At 55.8% G+C, this 15,890-nt stretch overlaps 2 protein-coding genes and 1 long non-coding RNA gene across 5 annotated transcripts; 2 read left to right on the forward strand and 1 right to left on the reverse strand.

Annotated features, from left to right (window-relative positions):
- Positions 1-329: 329 nt before the first annotated feature.
- On the reverse strand, positions 330-6,526 carry LOC134482470 (uncharacterized). 2 transcript variants are annotated; one of them, XR_015640274.1, is made up of 3 exons: positions 6,162-6,526; positions 4,437-4,721; positions 330-3,920 (listed from the first exon to the last, which is right to left on the reverse strand). It is a non-coding gene; the product is annotated as an uncharacterized LOC134482470 (long non-coding RNA). The 2 variants fall into 2 exon arrangements; XR_015640273.1 differs by lacking the exon at positions 6,162-6,526 and having other exon boundaries at positions 4,437-5,598.
- Positions 1,452-10,048, forward strand: Pik3r2 (phosphoinositide-3-kinase regulatory subunit 2). 2 transcript variants are annotated; one of them, XM_087588029.1, is made up of 17 exons: positions 1,452-1,549; positions 2,425-2,495; positions 2,755-3,475; positions 5,553-5,645; positions 5,845-5,895; positions 5,983-6,114; positions 6,217-6,415; positions 6,890-6,975; positions 7,107-7,215; positions 7,332-7,430; positions 7,513-7,693; positions 7,777-7,902; positions 8,209-8,351; positions 8,492-8,668; positions 8,842-8,913; positions 9,020-9,190; positions 9,339-10,048. In XM_087588029.1, exons 3-17 carry the CDS (start codon positions 3,154-3,156, stop codon positions 9,544-9,546), a joined length of 2,169 nt encoding a protein of 722 aa, XP_087444155.1. In that variant the 5' UTR covers positions 1,452-1,549; positions 2,425-2,495; positions 2,755-3,153; the 3' UTR covers positions 9,547-10,048.
- A 1,523-nt stretch (positions 10,049-11,571) lies between these two features.
- Positions 11,572-15,625, forward strand: Ifi30 (IFI30, lysosomal thiol reductase). Its single transcript, NM_001030026.2, is given in 7 exon segments — positions 11,572-11,889; positions 13,107-13,289; positions 13,390-13,464; positions 13,544-13,636; positions 14,282-14,434; positions 15,219-15,272; positions 15,360-15,625. Coding segments are annotated over 7 exon segments (747 nt in total). The 5' UTR covers positions 11,572-11,766; the 3' UTR covers positions 15,426-15,625.
- The last annotated feature ends 265 nt before the right edge of the window (positions 15,626-15,890 follow it).

Genomic DNA, 15,890 nt, shown 5'->3' on the forward strand with positions numbered 1-15,890 from the left:
GACAGCAATGGGGCAAAAAGTGTTTCCAGGCATGGCAGTGTACACCTGTAATACTAACACTGGGGTGGGGGGTGGGGAACTGACGCAGAAGGATCATGAGTTCAAATCCAGCCTGGGCTCATAACAAGACCCTGTCTCAAAAAATAAAGCCAAGGGATGAATCGATTAAAAGCACTGGCTGCTCTTCTAGAAGACTCAGGTTCTAGTGCCAGTACCCACATGGCAGCTAACAGTCATCTGTAATTCAAATTCCAGTGCATCCGATGTCTCCTCTAACTTCTACAGACACTAGGTACACACAAGACACACGGAAGAAAAACAAACAAAAATAAACCTTAAAAAGCCCCCAAACCCATAAGGCTGGGAGTTGTAGCACTTGCTTTTAATTCCAGCACAGAGCCTTTGCCTCAAAAAAAAATTAATCCTTCAATTAGCCCATCTTTTTATGTTTTCCCTTAAAGAATATTTAATGTGTATGTTTACCACTTGCCTGCAAGTCCCAGAGACACCAGAAGAGGGCGTCGGGTTAAAAGCGGCTGTAATTTACTGAACCTGTACAAAAGCGGCGAGCACTCTTACCTGCCGAACTCTAGCTGCAACCCCTCTGTCCCAATTTTCTACCCCGGTCTTTGCGCTGAGCTAAAATAAATCCCTCCGAAATCAGCCGAACAGGCTCGGTTACTTCCGGTTCTCAAACTCTCTCTCTGGTTCTTTCTGTCTCTGCCGCCCCACGGCTCCAATTGCCAGCGTCGGTCGATATTTCCGGAAACAATCTCGCTTCCGGACTCAGATGAGCAGCATTCTCGCGCGTGTTGGGCCGGAGACACTTCGGCTGTTTCCGGACGCCTAGGGTTGCCATGGCAGCGCCTTCGCCTTCCATTCCTTGCACGAGCAGCTCTCTACTGAGAGTGCAGTTGCCAAACTGGACGTGCTTCGGCTATTTCCGGAAGCCGTCGGCGGCCTCCGAGTCAACTGCCAAGAGCTATATTTGAGGTCGTTAGGTTCCTTCCAGACACGCTCCGCGGTCTTGCAGGTTCACGACTTCGTTAAGAAAACAAAACACACACAAAAAAAACCAACCCTGCTGTAGCACGTTCAGCTATTTCCGGAATGGCTCAGGTATCTCAGAGTCCCGAGTCCTACCGAGTCCAGCCTCGGACCGAATGCGTTTCCGACCTTTCCCTTTCCAGTGTTTTCGTAAACCATCAACCGCCTCTTAGCCTGGCCAGCAGCCCCACGAGCGCTCTCTCGAATCGGTTATGCTCGGCTGTTTCCGGCCAGCCTCGGCTGTCTCGTGGCAAACAACAGCCCACCATTCCCGCGGGAGTACATTCGGCAGTTTCCGGAAGCGTACCCGCGTGCCTCATTCTTCGGGCTCCGCCTCGTATGGGGTGAAAGAACCGCCCTCCCGACCCGAGTACGCTCGGCTATTTCCGCCTGGGGGCGGGCCCGAAGGCTTGGAACCGCGGCGACGGCGGCTGACGCAGGGATCCCGCGGCTGCGGCGACGGTGGCGGCGGTCGTGGTGGCGACGACGGCGGCCGGAGTGGGTGAGTTGATGGTGGCGGCGGGGACCTGAGGAGCGTGGGTGCCGCGCAGAACCGGGTTCCGAGCCAAGCGTGGGGCTGTGCAGCCTGAGGGATAGATACGGGGTCTCTAAGGCCGGGAGGTCCCCGCCCGCTACGGGGCTAAGAGCTTTCGGGGCACGACCCCGGATCTGGCCACTTCCGTCGTCCGGGGGGTCTTCGGGGTGCACGAGGGACTAGGGGCCCGTCTGTGTGAGCACGGCACACTATGCGTGCACCCTGGGCCCCTCCTTTTGCATTGGGGGTTCTGCGATACCCTCCCCCCCACCATGGTGTGCAGACGTGCACTGCACGGGGGCGGGTAGACGGGTAGCTTTCTGAGGAGAGGCCTTTCCGACCCTCAGTTTCCCTACCTATAACATACAGGCCACAAGAGGCCGGACAGTGAGTCACGCCGGTTACCCTGGATCATGGAACCCTAAGTCCCTCTAGGACACCTGCACCGGGTCCCCGAGATCTGGGGATGAATCCCAGACCCTCCCCTTGGCACGCTAAATGCCTATTTGAGGGCTCCTTTCTGAAAGCCACTGTGCATCCTAGGCAGGCGTCTTCCACCATCAGGCCTTTGCAGGGATCAGTCTATGCATTGTCCTGTTCCCGTCCGAGGACCTGTCACCCTCGGTCCCTAGGAGGACGCAGAGAGGACCGAACAGCAGGCTGGAATGGGGACCCAGGCTAGGACCCGATGTAGTGGTGTCCAGCTCCTGTCCCCATCCTACTGTGACACTAAGGTGACCATGGTCCTTCTTGACACCTCCCCTCTCTCGCATCACCAGAGGAGAACCCCAGACTCAGGCAAGCTGGGGACACCCTGCACCCTGTCTATTCCTCTCCTGCAGGAACCAAGGCCTCTGTTTCCTTGGATGCCCACCCAGGCCATAGCTCTTGCTGGGCCATGTCCACTGCTCAGGTGCTCAACCTCTTCTTGGGGTCCCCTGTTAGCCCCAAGTCTAACTGGCCATGTGATCACTGCCTTTGTTCCTACTTGAACTTGGGTGCGTCTGTGGTTGGCTTCTTCCTGATGAGTGGGGTCCTTCAGAGAGCTCCCAGCCATCCCAAAGAAAGGCTGTTAGTGTGGGCTCTACAGATGGGGAGGTTGATAAGGGTCCAGCTTCAGGGCCACGGGGGGATTCTGGCCTGGCTCACTCTGCCTTGTCCGTGTCCTCTAGGCTGGTATCCCCCTGCTGAGCATGGTAGCAGCCTGTGGTCTCAGTTATCCCATCTGGTGTCAGGCACACCTTGAAGAGCCAGCAAGCTTGGGCACCTACAGCCCAGCTAATGACGGAGTGACCCACCTACCCCAGCTTGGCCATCTGATGGGGGACACAAGCCAAATGATTTGAGAAAACACCAGGGACATCATCATCGCACAGGTGACTAAATGGTGGACTCTGTGACAAGTGGCTTTCAGTAATGGCCAGCTAGGCATGTGCGGCCCCTGAGGTCGCCTTTGACTTCTGGAAGTAGAGGTCTGCAAGCCTACCACACAGGCCACACCAGCCCATGGGGCCCCTGGAGCCCCCGGGAGCCACCTGACTGTCCAGACCCCCCCCCCCCCGGGCCCAGCCATGGCAGGTGCTGAAGGCTTCCAGTACAGGGCTGTATACCCATTCCGCCGGGAGCGGCCTGAGGACCTGGAGCTTCTTCCTGGTGACCTCCTGGTGGTGAGCCGGGTGGCTCTGCAGGCACTAGGTGTGGCTGATGGAGGAGAGCGCTGCCCACACAACGTGGGCTGGATGCCTGGCTTCAATGAGCGCACCCGACAGCGAGGGGACTTCCCTGGAACATATGTGGAGTTCCTAGGACCTGTGGCTCTGGCTCGACCAGGCCCTCGCCCACGGGGGCCCCGTCCATTGCCTGCCAGGCCCTTGGATGGACCTTCTGAGTCAGGTGAGCAGACACTTTGGAAAAGGCACCTGTCCCCTCAGACCTTCAGTCTGTTCTGTGGTCTCTTCTCTCTGGTGAATATGGAGTAGTTGTATTGGGACGCTGCTGTAGTTAGTGAGTTCACCCCTGGAGCCAGGTCCTGGTTAGATTTCTTGTTCAGGAAGTGAGACTGTCACTCTGGTTACAAGAGTGGTGAGGAGCTGAGGGTGGAGCCCTCCAGGCACAGAGCACAGCTCCTGCAAAGGCCCAGAGTCAGGTTCAGGAAGCAGCCAGCAGGGAGTGAAAACCCAGCTTGGGAAGTAGTCCATAGGCTGCGGAGGCCTCCTGCAAGCTGCAGACAGATTCTCTGTGCGAGCCTCTAACCCTGTCCCTACTGAGCTATAGTCCCAGAAAAGGTGGATGTCTGGCCATGGTATGCAGCAGAGTGGAAGGCAAGGACCCCACAAACCTGTTGAAGAGAATCAGGCAGCCAGACATGGTACATGCCACTTATCCCAGCATTGGGAAGGCTGAGGCAGGAGGATCACAGAGAGTTCTAAGGCTAGCTATGCGACTTCGATGCCCAGTGCAAACAGTTACATGGCTGGAGCCCCTCACTTGGGGTGGATCTGCAGCACAGCTGAGGCCTGGGAGGTTGGCTCAGGCCACGCAGCATCTGGCGTCCCCAGAGCCCAGGCCTGGCCCTGAGAACTGCAGGGCCCCAGCCCATCCGGGCTCACAGCCAGAGCTGTGGCTGCCCCAGTAACAGCGGCCTCCCTCCCCAGGCTGGCCAGGGTCCAGCCATCTCACGCCCCTCCCGCCTGCCTCACACTCAAACCTTCAGGACTGAGGGCGGCCCTCTGTAAGCTCAGTTTCCCCACCAGCAAAGGCCGCACCTCCAGGTCCTGAAGAACCACCTGGAACCACTCAGCCAACTCCTCACTCAGTACTCCCCTGCGTCTCTCAAAGAGGGTGAGGCTCTTACCTGTGGGGCCTCCGTTTGGCATTGGGGTCCCTGGCTGTTGTGTCCTCTCTCCCCTGCTGGCAGGGTGCTGCTCACCTCCTCTCCCCTCCTTCAGGTTTGGGGGAGTTGTTTCTTTTTCTTCCTTTCTTTCTTTTTTTTCTTTTCCATACAGCTAGGCCAGCTCCACTCAGAGAGGCCCTGCAGGCCCTGGCTTGCCTCTGCCGCATGCCAGGACATCCCTGCCGAGGGCCGGAGCCAACCCAGATGGTAGGGGCAGGCAGAGCCTCGCCAGGGCCAGGCAGACACCTGTGCATAAAAGGCCCTGCATGAGAACCAGGCACTGCTGGGATGGGGTTGGGCCTGGAGGCCGGGGTGGGGGAGGGAAGCCAGGCGTGGGGATGCCTGCAGTCCCAGCCAGAGAACTGATGTGGGTTTACAGGACTACATAGTAGGACTCTGTTTCAAAGCCAAACAAAAAGAGCATCAGACTTGGTGGCCCAGGCCTTTCAGCCCAGCACTCTAGGAGGCAGAGGCAGGAGGATATTTGTGAGTTCCAGGCCAGCCTGATCGATATACTGAGACCCTGTCTCAAAATAAAATCTAAAACAAAAAGGTAACTACAATCTGGTGATTTTCTTTGAAGCCAGAGAGGGTGATCCCAGAGGTCAGGGCTGCACAGCTGATCATAGTAGAGCCAACACCTGTATGAACTTCCCTTGCTGCCACACAAAATCTTTGCAAAGCCACATAGGTGCAACTGTGTATATTTGTAGAGGCCTGACATTTGACGTGAAGAGGGCGGTGTTTGCTTCTCTGCTGCTTCCAGCCTAATACAGAAACTGTCTGCACTGCCACCTCTTGATTTTGGAGACAGGTTCTGTGTAACCCAGGCAAGCCTGGAACCGGCCATCCTCCTGCCTTCAACCCCAGAGTGCAGAGTGATGGATGTCCACTCCTGCACCTTGACTCCGCTTTTACCGTCCTTCGTGTCCCCCGCGCGGTCCCTGGGCTTGCAGCTTCCTTGTGATAAACCAGAAATAACTTGCCACTGACAGCCCTCCCTGTGGCCCGGGGTTCTCCAGCCAGAGACTTGCAGGCATGGAGCATGAGAGTTCACACCCTGTCCCTCCCTTCCAGGTCACACACTGGCAAGCCTGGCAGAGCAGTTCTCCCCACCTGAGCCTGCGCCCCCGATTCTGGTGAAGCTGATAGAAGCCATTGAGCAAGCAGGTGAGGTCCAGCCTGACAGTGGTCCTCACACTCTTGCTTGTTTGGGCTGGGGGCTCTGTCCTGGTCTTTTCATGGACAGAGGCAGAGCTGGGATGCTGTGGGTTTCCTTGGTGGTGGGGGGAAGGTGACACCTAATGGGGAGGTGTCCTGGGCCCCATGTGATGTATGCTGGTCAGTCATGTGAGTCCCCTTTTCCCAGAGCTGGACAGTGAATGCTACAGTAGGCCGGAGCTGCCCGCACCACGGACAGGTCAGGGATTCTGCTCACTTTCCCCTGGTGATGGGCAGGGCAGGCACATTTACCAGGCTGGACTGTGACACTTTGCCATACCTGCAGACTGGTCCCTGAGTGACTTGGAGCAGTGGGACCGCACCACCTTGTACGATGCTGTTAAGGGCTTCCTGCTGGCATTGCCTGCAGCTGTGGTGACTCCTGAGGCTGCATCGGAGGCTTATCGGGCGATGCGGGGTAAAGCTTAGGAGAGCAGGGTGGGCAAGGGACCAAGGGGTGGATACCTGGGTGGTCACTGGCCTGGCTGACTGCCTCTGGCTGTCTTGTCTCTGCCTGCAGAGGTTACGGGGCCTGTGGGGCTGGTGCTGGAACCCCCAACGCTGCCGTTGCACCAGGCCCTCACTCTGCGGTTCCTGCTGCAGCACCTGGGCCGCGTGGCCCGCAGAGCACCCTCACCAGCTACAGCTGTCCACGCACTGGCCAGTGCCTTCGGGCCGCTGCTGCTGCGTGCGCCTCCGCCAGGGGGCGAGGGTGATGGGTGAGTGGGTGGGGCTGTGAAGAGGCGTGGTTTGGTGGGCGTGGTCGTCACTGTAGGCTGGGTCCCAGAAATGATGGAAGGAGAAAAAGTAGTTTTCCTGGATGGGAGGAGCTAGGCAGGACCAAAAGTTTTGGGGTCTTTAAGAGCAGTGGGGCCAAGGAAGGCCTCTTTATAGAGTACAAACAACAGGGTCTAAGCCAAGGGCAGCAGGGGTGGCAGCACATGGACAAGGCTTTCACTGTGGAGGGAACCCTGCTGGGGGCGGTCTGAGGGGGGAGAAAGCCAGGATCTGGGTCCATCAAGCCTGCGATGGGCACGATTTTACTTTCTGTTTTCCTCCCGGGGCTCCTATTGCACATGCCTTGCTTCACCTGTCTTCCCATACTGCCAATTGTGTTCCACACCTGCTGTCCCAAGTCCTCACACATGGCGCAGCTGTCATTCCCAGGCCTTGACACCCCTACTTGCCCCTAGGAGTGAGCCTGCACCTGACTTCCCTGTGCTGCTTCTAGAGAGGCTGGTGCAGGAGCATGTGGATGAGCAAGACACCGCCCCGCCAGGTGACTCCCTTTCTCATTGATGGGCAAGTCTACAGACAGCGTCGTATTCAGTTAGCACCTGACATGTGCATGCTTCTGCAGCAGCAGCATACACATAGTGTGTAATGCATACGTGTTTTTCTGTCCCCCAGCACTGCCACCCAAACCCTCTAAGGTAAAGCCGGCACCCACAGCCCTGGCCAATGGAGGGAGTACACCCTCGCTTCAGGATGCAGAGTGGTACTGGGGGGACATTTCCAGGTAGTTCTGCTGCAGCAAAAGATGAGTTGTGTGTGTGTCTGTGCGTGTGTGTGTGTGTGTATGTAGTGGGTTGGGCGGACAGTCCACGTCAGTGGCTCCGTACCCCTGTTCTCCAGGGAAGAGGTGAATGAGAGGCTCCGAGACACACCTGATGGTACCTTCTTAGTCCGAGATGCATCCAGCAAGATCCAAGGAGAGTACACGCTCACCCTCAGGTAGGCAGGTGCCCAGGCAGTGGGGTTGGGGGGCTGAGGCTGGGGAGGCCTCCCAGGATAATGACTCCACCCCTGTATACAGGAAAGGCGGGAACAACAAGCTAATCAAAGTCTTCCACCGGGACGGTCACTATGGCTTCTCAGAGCCCCTTACCTTCTGCTCCGTGGTAGAGCTCATCTCCCACTACCGACATGAGTCACTGGCCCAGTACAACGCCAAGCTGGACACGCGCCTTCTCTACCCTGTGTCCAAGTACCAGCAAGTGTGTTCTGTGCTGGGGTTACATGGGCCTTGGCTGGGCCTGGGTTTGGGAGGGAAAGCACTAATAGTGTGTTGTGGGTCCAGGACCAGGTGGTGAAGGAGGACAGTGTAGAGGCTGTGGGTGCCCAGCTCAAGGTCTACCACCAGCAGTACCAGGACAAGAGCCGCGAGTATGACCAGCTCTATGAGGAATACACACGAACCTCCCAGGTACCTGGGCTCTGCACATGGGGGATGAGGGAGGGTTGAGGTACAGAGGGGTGGCCCAAGCCAGTGTGCACCCCTCCCCCCCCAGCACTCAGTTCCTCCCAGTGGTTCTTAGAGGTCCAGGTTTTGGATTCCCAAAAATGAATATGAAGGCAGGATGGGTTTGTAGGCCAAGTCAGAGTTTGCTGCGTGCAGCCAGCACTTATTGGAACATTGTTCTCAGTGAAGGAGTCAGAGCAGGATCATCCTTCACTCCTAATGACAGATTTAGGGATTTGTGGGTGTTACTGAGATCCACCCCATCCTCAGGAGCTTCAGATGAAGCGCACAGCCATAGAGGCCTTCAACGAGACCATCAAGATCTTCGAAGAACAGGGCCAGACACAGGAAAAGTGCAGCAAGGAGTATTTGGAGCGCTTCCGGCGAGAGGGCAATGAGAAGGAGATGCAGAGGTGCGTGGGGTCCTCCTGTCATCCTCTCTGGTGGGCACAGGGCAAGAAAGAAGGAAGGCGGCTTTCGCCTAGGAGGCTGGTGGTCAGTGGGAAATGGAATTTGGAGGGTGTGTAGGAGTTCACCCTGCCCGTTTACTCAGGATCCTGCTGAACTCGGAGCGACTCAAGTCTCGAATCGCGGAGATACATGAAAGCCGCACGAAGCTGGAGCAGGATCTGCGGGCGCAGGCCTCGGACAATCGAGAGATTGACAAGCGCATGAACAGCCTCAAGCCTGATCTCATGCAGCTGCGCAAGATCAGGGACCAGTACCTCGTGTGAGTCGCACCCTCTCCTGCTCACCAGGGGGCGCTCGTGCCCATCACTGCAGTGCTGGGTAAACCACCAGGTTCTGGGCGCCCCTTTGGGCTGCCAGAGATACTGCAATTGGAACCTGCCCTGGTTTACCTCAGTTTCCCCTGCACGTGCTCACTTACCTCTCCCCTGTCAGGTGGCTCACCCAGAAAGGTGCCCGACAGAGGAAGATCAACGAGTGGCTGGGAATCAAGAATGAGACTGAGGAGTGAGTGATGTGCTGCAAGGGGCAAAAGACTTCATAAAAGGGACGGGCGCTTGCATTGGTGGTGGAGAATGAGAGTTCGCCCAGCAGTGGCTTCTTTCACCCACAGCCAGTATTCACTGATGGAGGATGAGGACGCCCTCCCCCACCATGAGGAGCGCACGTGGTACGTGGGCAAGATCAACCGCACACAGGCGGAGGAGATGCTGAGTGGCAAACGAGACGGGACCTTCCTCATCCGGGAGAGCAGCCAGCGGGGCTGTTACGCATGCTCTGTGGTGTGAGTGCTGGGCTGTTGACGGGGTTGAGTCACTTGTGTTTCGAACCCATTGTGTGCTGGGCCCTGTTGAGCTTGGCAGGGAGGGGCAGGAGCAGGTTGTGTGGAGAGGCAGGCATGGTTTCTCTGAACTGCTCTTTTGGCCACGCAGGGTGGATGGCGACACGAAGCACTGTGTCATCTACCGCACAGCCACTGGCTTTGGCTTCGCAGAGCCCTATAACCTGTACGGATCCCTGAAGGAGCTGGTATTGCACTACCAGCACGCATCACTTGTGCAGCACAATGACGCGCTCACCGTCACCCTCGCACACCCTGTGCGTGCCCCCGGGCCTGGCCCGCCCCCTGCAGCACGCTGAGCGCCCCACCTCACCTGCCTCCCTGTCCATGTCTGTCTTCTAATCCCTTCCCCTGGTGAACACACGCAGGATGCCATCCTCCCGCTGCGTCTGCCATGTTTACAGAGGCTGCGGGGCCACTGGCCTGGGCCCCCCGAGTTCTTCAAGCCATATCTCCGATTTAGAAAGGAACTGTGCTAGGTGGTTTCCAGGAACTCAGCCCTGGACACTTGGGGCTGGGCGGGACCCGCCCCGTGGACCCCAACTTCCCCTCTTAAGGTCGAAGTGAAACCAGTCACGGGGTTACCCCGCAGCTGCCGAGAAGCTCCCCCTCTGGAGGGCAAAATACAAACTAGCCCTCGTCCAGGCCCTGCGCTGTTCTCCTGACTGTGCAATGCCTCCCCTTTGGGACAAGGGCCCTGAGTGTGTCCCTGCTCCCTGAACCCCATACCTGCCCAGGGTTGATGGGCAGCAGGTTTTGTACGGTACGTTTATTGATACGAATATGAAACATTGTACCTGTTGGCTGAGTGTCTTTGGGGACTGGAATTCCTAACCCATGTTGTGAACGACATAGACTTTAGCATGCCCGTGGTCTTGCAGCACAGCGGTGCAACTTGGCCCTGCCCCATACTCATATCCTGGAAGAACCCCAAACCCATGAACAGCCCCTCCTCTGGTGTCCCAGTTCCAGGGTGCTCAGGCAGGCACCAGCTGTGTCTGTCCTCAAGTGACGTCCATGTGGTCCCTAACTTCCTCATCGGGAAGAGAGGTGGCAACAACCTCTCAGCCACTCAGGCAGGTGTCTCCTGTCCCTAGTCTCCCTGAGTTGTGAGGGGAGGCCAAGGTCTGGCCCCTCTGCACACCTGCTGAAAGAGCCCAGGGCCTGTGCTCATTAGCAAAATTGGGAAACCTAATAGTCCTGCTAGGAACACATCAAGACTTGTGCCTGTGACTACTTCCCTGAGTACTTCCCCCTCCCCCATCTGCACCAGTCAGTGTGTCACTATCTTCTGAGAGCACCTTTGGACTCAGCTAGGCCAGGAATGGACAGAGCCCATCCCTGACCTACTACCCTATGGGGTTCAGTTGGCCTTGGTCTTTGCTGCATCCTGCGACTGACCTAAGACAAACAGTACCTTGTGGTCCCAGATCCTGGGAAGCTGAGGCAGAACCACAAGCTTGTTAGTTGGAGAGACACGAATCAACATTAAGGAAAACAAATGTTACCTGTGCTTGGGGGCATGTCTCGGCAGAACCCCTCCCTCAGAATCTCCCAATGAGGGGCTGGGGGCATGGCTCAGGGGAGATCTTTGCCGAGCTTGCAGAGGGGTCGGGGTGGGAATACCAAGTCTTGGTTAGAACAGAGCCTCTCAGCCTGTAGCTGTCCCTATCAGCTTCTGAACGCTGGAAATCGCCATCCTCTCTAGCTTGCTGTCTCCTGAACAAAAAACCAGGGTTTCTCACACTTGGAACTGGAACTTTTCCTGCTGGTGCTGCTGTTCTGTGGCTTGTCACTGCTCCAGGGACCCAGTGTTCAGCTTTCAATCTGACTTGGTGCAGAGGCTCCAGTCCCAGCCTAGGTCACCTCTGATTTTTTTTTTCGTGGTGACTATCCACAGTCATTGTGTCACTCGTGCCCCATTTCAGAGGCCGGGAAACCGCAGCTGATGGAAAGAGGCAGAGTCCTGGAGTCCAGGCACATCTCCGCCTACACACTCTGTTGCTGGAAGCAAGTACCCCAGCTCTGTCCTCAACCCAAGCCAGGGCCCAGGACCTCAGAGATGGGGAGTTGCCCTGGCTGAGCTAGCTTCTGTGCTAGGGCCATAATCAGCAGAGGTCGGGGGATGTGCCCGACGGGGCTGGCTTGCTCTGACCTGGAGTGGTGGGGGTAAGAATTAGTGAGGAGTCTGTATCACTCCCCGACCTCCACTGAGCTCAAAGGAAGGACATGAGGACTCTGCCTTATGTCCCTCGGTCGGTTATTGTCTGGAGTCCTCCTTCCCGTCCCTTGATCCAAAAGCCTCACGTGACCGGACATACTGGCTGCGGAGAACACAAGGCTAGACAGAGTCCTGTGGCCTCGTGATTTGGGGCTAGCACCTGGCTGGAGCGGAGCCTTGAGGAAAGGGGGCCCAGAGTTAGGAGGAACCTGTGTGGGCGTGGTCTCAGTGGGTGGAGCATCCACTTGCTTAAAGTCTCCCGCCTCCCCGGCCTGGCCAAGCTTTTTTCTCCTCAGCCATGTCCTGTTCTCCGCTCGTACCATTCTTGTCCCTTTTGCTTCTGCTGTTCCTACCCGAGGTTCCCAGAGCAGCCACTGCGTCCCTGCCGCAAGGATCCTCCGAGGGCGCAGCCACCTGCAAGGTAGGAACCACGACGCAGGAAGGGGCCCGCCAGTCTGTCAGCATAGGGACTTCTCTGCACTTATTCCGTGAACTCATTCGGGGAATTCCAAAGTCTCCAGGGAAAGTTGTCAGGTTCAGGGCCACCACCCCTAATCCAGTCCCGGGACACTGAGCACCGTGTCCACGTCCTTCGTTTCCCCTCTTAGGTCTGAAAAGCGCAGCTATCCCCTGCCCGCCTTGCCTGAGCATTTATCAACCACCTACGGTATATGTTTGAGTCAAGAGCTGAGGGATGGGCACGCGCGCGGCATGTAGGGGAGTGTTCTGCTCCAGACCTGTTGAGCTACTGTCTGGTCTCCACTCTCACGCAATTCTTGTCGCTTACCGCGTGCGTTCCAGCCAAAGAAGAGAGGGCTAACGAGCTTCTGACATGGAGCAAACACATGCCCCGTGCACCTAGAGCGGTGCTCAGATTCTGGCCCGCCCTCCCTGGGGACCGGAAGTCTGTACGCATCAGTCACCTCCTGTGTCTAGTCGGGCGTCAGACTGGGTGAAGTTCCCCTGGGTCCCTGGAGAGGAAGAATAAATAGAGTGAGGGGGCACGGGGGAGAGAGGGAGGAAGGGGGAGAAAGGGGGGAAGGGAGGAGGGCGCGAGCGCTTGTATTTGGCTTCAGAGTGTGCATCTCCAAACAGACAAGGCTGAGAGAGAGCGGCAACTAGAAATATGTATATCTTATTTTTCTTTTACTTTAGTTCTCTTGTTTTGTTATTGTTTTGATTAGGTTTGGTTTTCTGTTTTGTTTGTTGACGGGACAGAGTCTCAGTGTAGCGCTGACTGTCCTGGAACTCACTATGTAGTAGACCATGCTGGCCTTGAGCTCTTCCACTGCCTCCCAAGTGCTAGAAATATGCATGTCTTAGCACTTCCTGAATATAGTTAAAGATTGTGCATTCACTGACCACCTACTGTTTGAGAGCCTGTCAGGTTCCGTTTTTTGTAGATAAACTGTGATTGCGGAACACGATCTAGAGACTAGAAAACCTCAGAGGGGCCGGGGCGTGGCTCATCAGGAGACCGCTCACCCCACATGCGCAGAGACCTCTAGTCCCAGTGCCACAAGGCTGAACGGAACTATAAGCAACTTGTCATAGGACTGCCCTCTGCAGGGGTGACCGGGCTCGGAAGCCTGGGGATGACCCGGGCTGCACCTCACCAGATGCCTCTCTTCCTTTCAGGCCCACGACCTGTGCCTCTTCGGGCCACGCCGGTTGCTCTCTGCACCACCTGTCAATGTCAGCCTCTATTATGAGTCCCTGTGTGGAGCTTGTCGCTACTTCCTCGTCCGAAATTTGTTCCCAACCTGGCTGATGGTTATGGAAATCATGAACATCACTCTGGTGCCCTACGGGAACGCACAGGTGCTGGAGGGGGGCGGGAAGCGACTGAAGCTGGGAGGGATGCCTTGGGACAGGAACGCCTGGTCACCTGCGCTCACCAAGATCTATCCTTATCTTGCAGGAGAGAAATGTCAGCGGTACATGGGAGTTCACGTGCCAGCACGGGGAGCTGGAGTGTAAACTGAACAAGGTGGAGGTAAGCTGGAGTGCAGATCCGCCATGGAGGGAGGCAGGGTTGGCCACTTTCTCCCCATAACACTTGCCTGCTTCTCCAGGCCTGTCTGCTGGACAAGCTGGAAAAGGAGGCGGCATTCCTAACCATCGTCTGTATGGAGGAGATGGAGGACATGGAGAAGAAACTGGGCCCGGTGAGTTAGTGCGTGGGAGGCTGCGCAGCCAGGTCTCCAGTATCTGCGCAGGGGTTCCACCCCAGAGCCACGCCCCCAGGCCCTCACTTGGGGGTTCCAGGCAGCGGCTCTGCCCCACATCACACTACCCTAGCCCTGGGCGTGACTTTGCCCATATAGTTTTTATACGGGAAAACCTTTAGATCTATGAGCAGAGCCTGGGATCTTCACTCTCTGTAGACACAAGATAGGTGACAGGAGATAAGCCAGGGCATTGTGGGAAATAACGTCCAAGTCCAAAGATTGATTCACAACTCTCCAATCGCTACTGTGGCCGCCCAGCCTCCTCGAACCTGAGGGACATTTCCAGCGCTGCCCCTTTGATATGACTGGAGAATGAAGGAGGACGAGCACCTAGGAGACACCAAGGAAGGAGCAGGGTGTTGCCAGCAGAGGGATCTTGTAAGAAGGCCCTGAGATAATGAGATACCAGGGGGCAGAGGCTGCAAATCCGGTGTTACTGGGAGGCAAGAGCACCCAAAGACTCAGTTTCAAGGAACCTCCACCCAGGCAGACAGTGAGAGGGGAGAGGCTTATCTGGGGCCACCTGGGGACTGATGGCGAAATAACGAGTGAACTAAGCAATGTGTCCTCCTCTTCTCACAGTGCCTGCAGCTGTATGTTCCAGAGGTGTCACCAGAAAGCATCATGGAGTGTGCCACCGGAAAACGAGGCACAGAGCTGATGCATGAGAACGCCCAGCTCACAGATGCCCTACAGCCACCCCATGAGTATGTGCCCTGGGTCCTGGTCAACGAGGTAAGAACTCTCTAGCTGACCGGGCAGCACAGTCTGAATTCAAGGCTCCAGAGCCATGTAAAAAGGTAGACATGGTGGCGTCTTCCCCAGCAGTGAGTGTCGCTACATCAGTGACTCCAGGCTCCGTGGTTAAGAGCACTAGCTGTTCTTGCAGATGACCTGGGTTCGAGTCCCAGTACCCATGTGGCAGCTTGCTGCAGACACTCCGGGGATCTACCACACTCTTGTGACTTCCATGAGTACTACATAAACATAGTGTTCAGACATACTTGCTGGCAAAACACCCCTTTATACATGAAATAAGATAACAAATCTGTGGCTGGAGACATGGCTCAGCGGTTAAGAGCACTGACTACTCTTCCAGAGGTCCTGAGTTCAATTCCCAGCAACCATATGGTGGCTCACAAGCATCTGTAATGAGATCTGATGCCCTCTTCTGGTGTGTCTGAAGACAGCTACAGTGTACTCACATATAATAAATAAATAAATAAATAAATAAATAAATAAATAAATCTTTAAAAAAAGATAACAAATCTAAAACTAATATTTTAATTAGAAAAAAGACACCAAAACAGAAATAACAAAAGATAGCCTATTTTGAGCTCTGGCTTCACACAAGTTTTTGTACTCGGAGGACCCATTTCAGAGTGACAGATCAGCCAGCCTGCCTAGGTCAGTACAAGTGAGATTGTTCTGGACTATCTACCAGTGACCCTCCTACAGCAGCTCCCAGGCACATGCATCCTACCCAGCTGCACTTAACTATGTCTCCTGTGATTTGTAGAAACCGTTGACGGACCCCAGCCAGCTCCTGAGCTCCGTTTGTGAGCTGTACCAGGTAAGCTGGGCACAAATCGTGAGGTTCATGTGGGGGGATTGAGTCTCCACGTAAGTCCGTCACTCCTAGCCTGTCATCCCCCTCCAGGGGACAGAGAAGCCAGACATCTGCTCCTCCATGGCTGATGCCCCCAGGGAGGTCTGCTATAAGTGAAGGTCATTGTCCCAAGAAAAACTACTCAGCTTGAAGTGGAGGAGTCTGCAAGAGCTGCTGACCAGCCATGGAGTCCTGCACGTGTCCCACAAAACCCAGATGCAAAACTCGGAGTCAAGAATCTTGCCTTATTTTCAAATGGTGCTAAATTCAAATCCACACAATACATCATCCACATTGCTGTGATTCCCTTTTCCTGAGGTTGGAGTTTGTGTTTTTATCTTTAATGTGGAGCTGTAACTCAGGGTTTTGCTCATGCTCAGCACACAATGCCCCACACCCTGGAGTTCAAGCCTCATCAGAAAAGCCAAAAGGTGGGGTTGGGGATTTAGCTCAGTGGTAGAGCCCTGGTGTAAGGCCCTGGGTTCAGTCCCCAGCTCCGAAAAAAAGAAAAAAAAAAAAGCCAAAAGATGCTGTCTCTAACAGTCACTTTTTCATGTGTATGACAAAATACAAACTACTTAA

Source organism: Rattus norvegicus, chromosome 16 (genome assembly GCF_021556685.1).
Source record: "Rattus norvegicus strain SHRSP/BbbUtx chromosome 16, alternate assembly SHRSP_T2T, whole genome shotgun sequence".
Taxonomy (NCBI): Eukaryota; Metazoa; Chordata; class Mammalia; order Rodentia; family Muridae; genus Rattus; species Rattus norvegicus.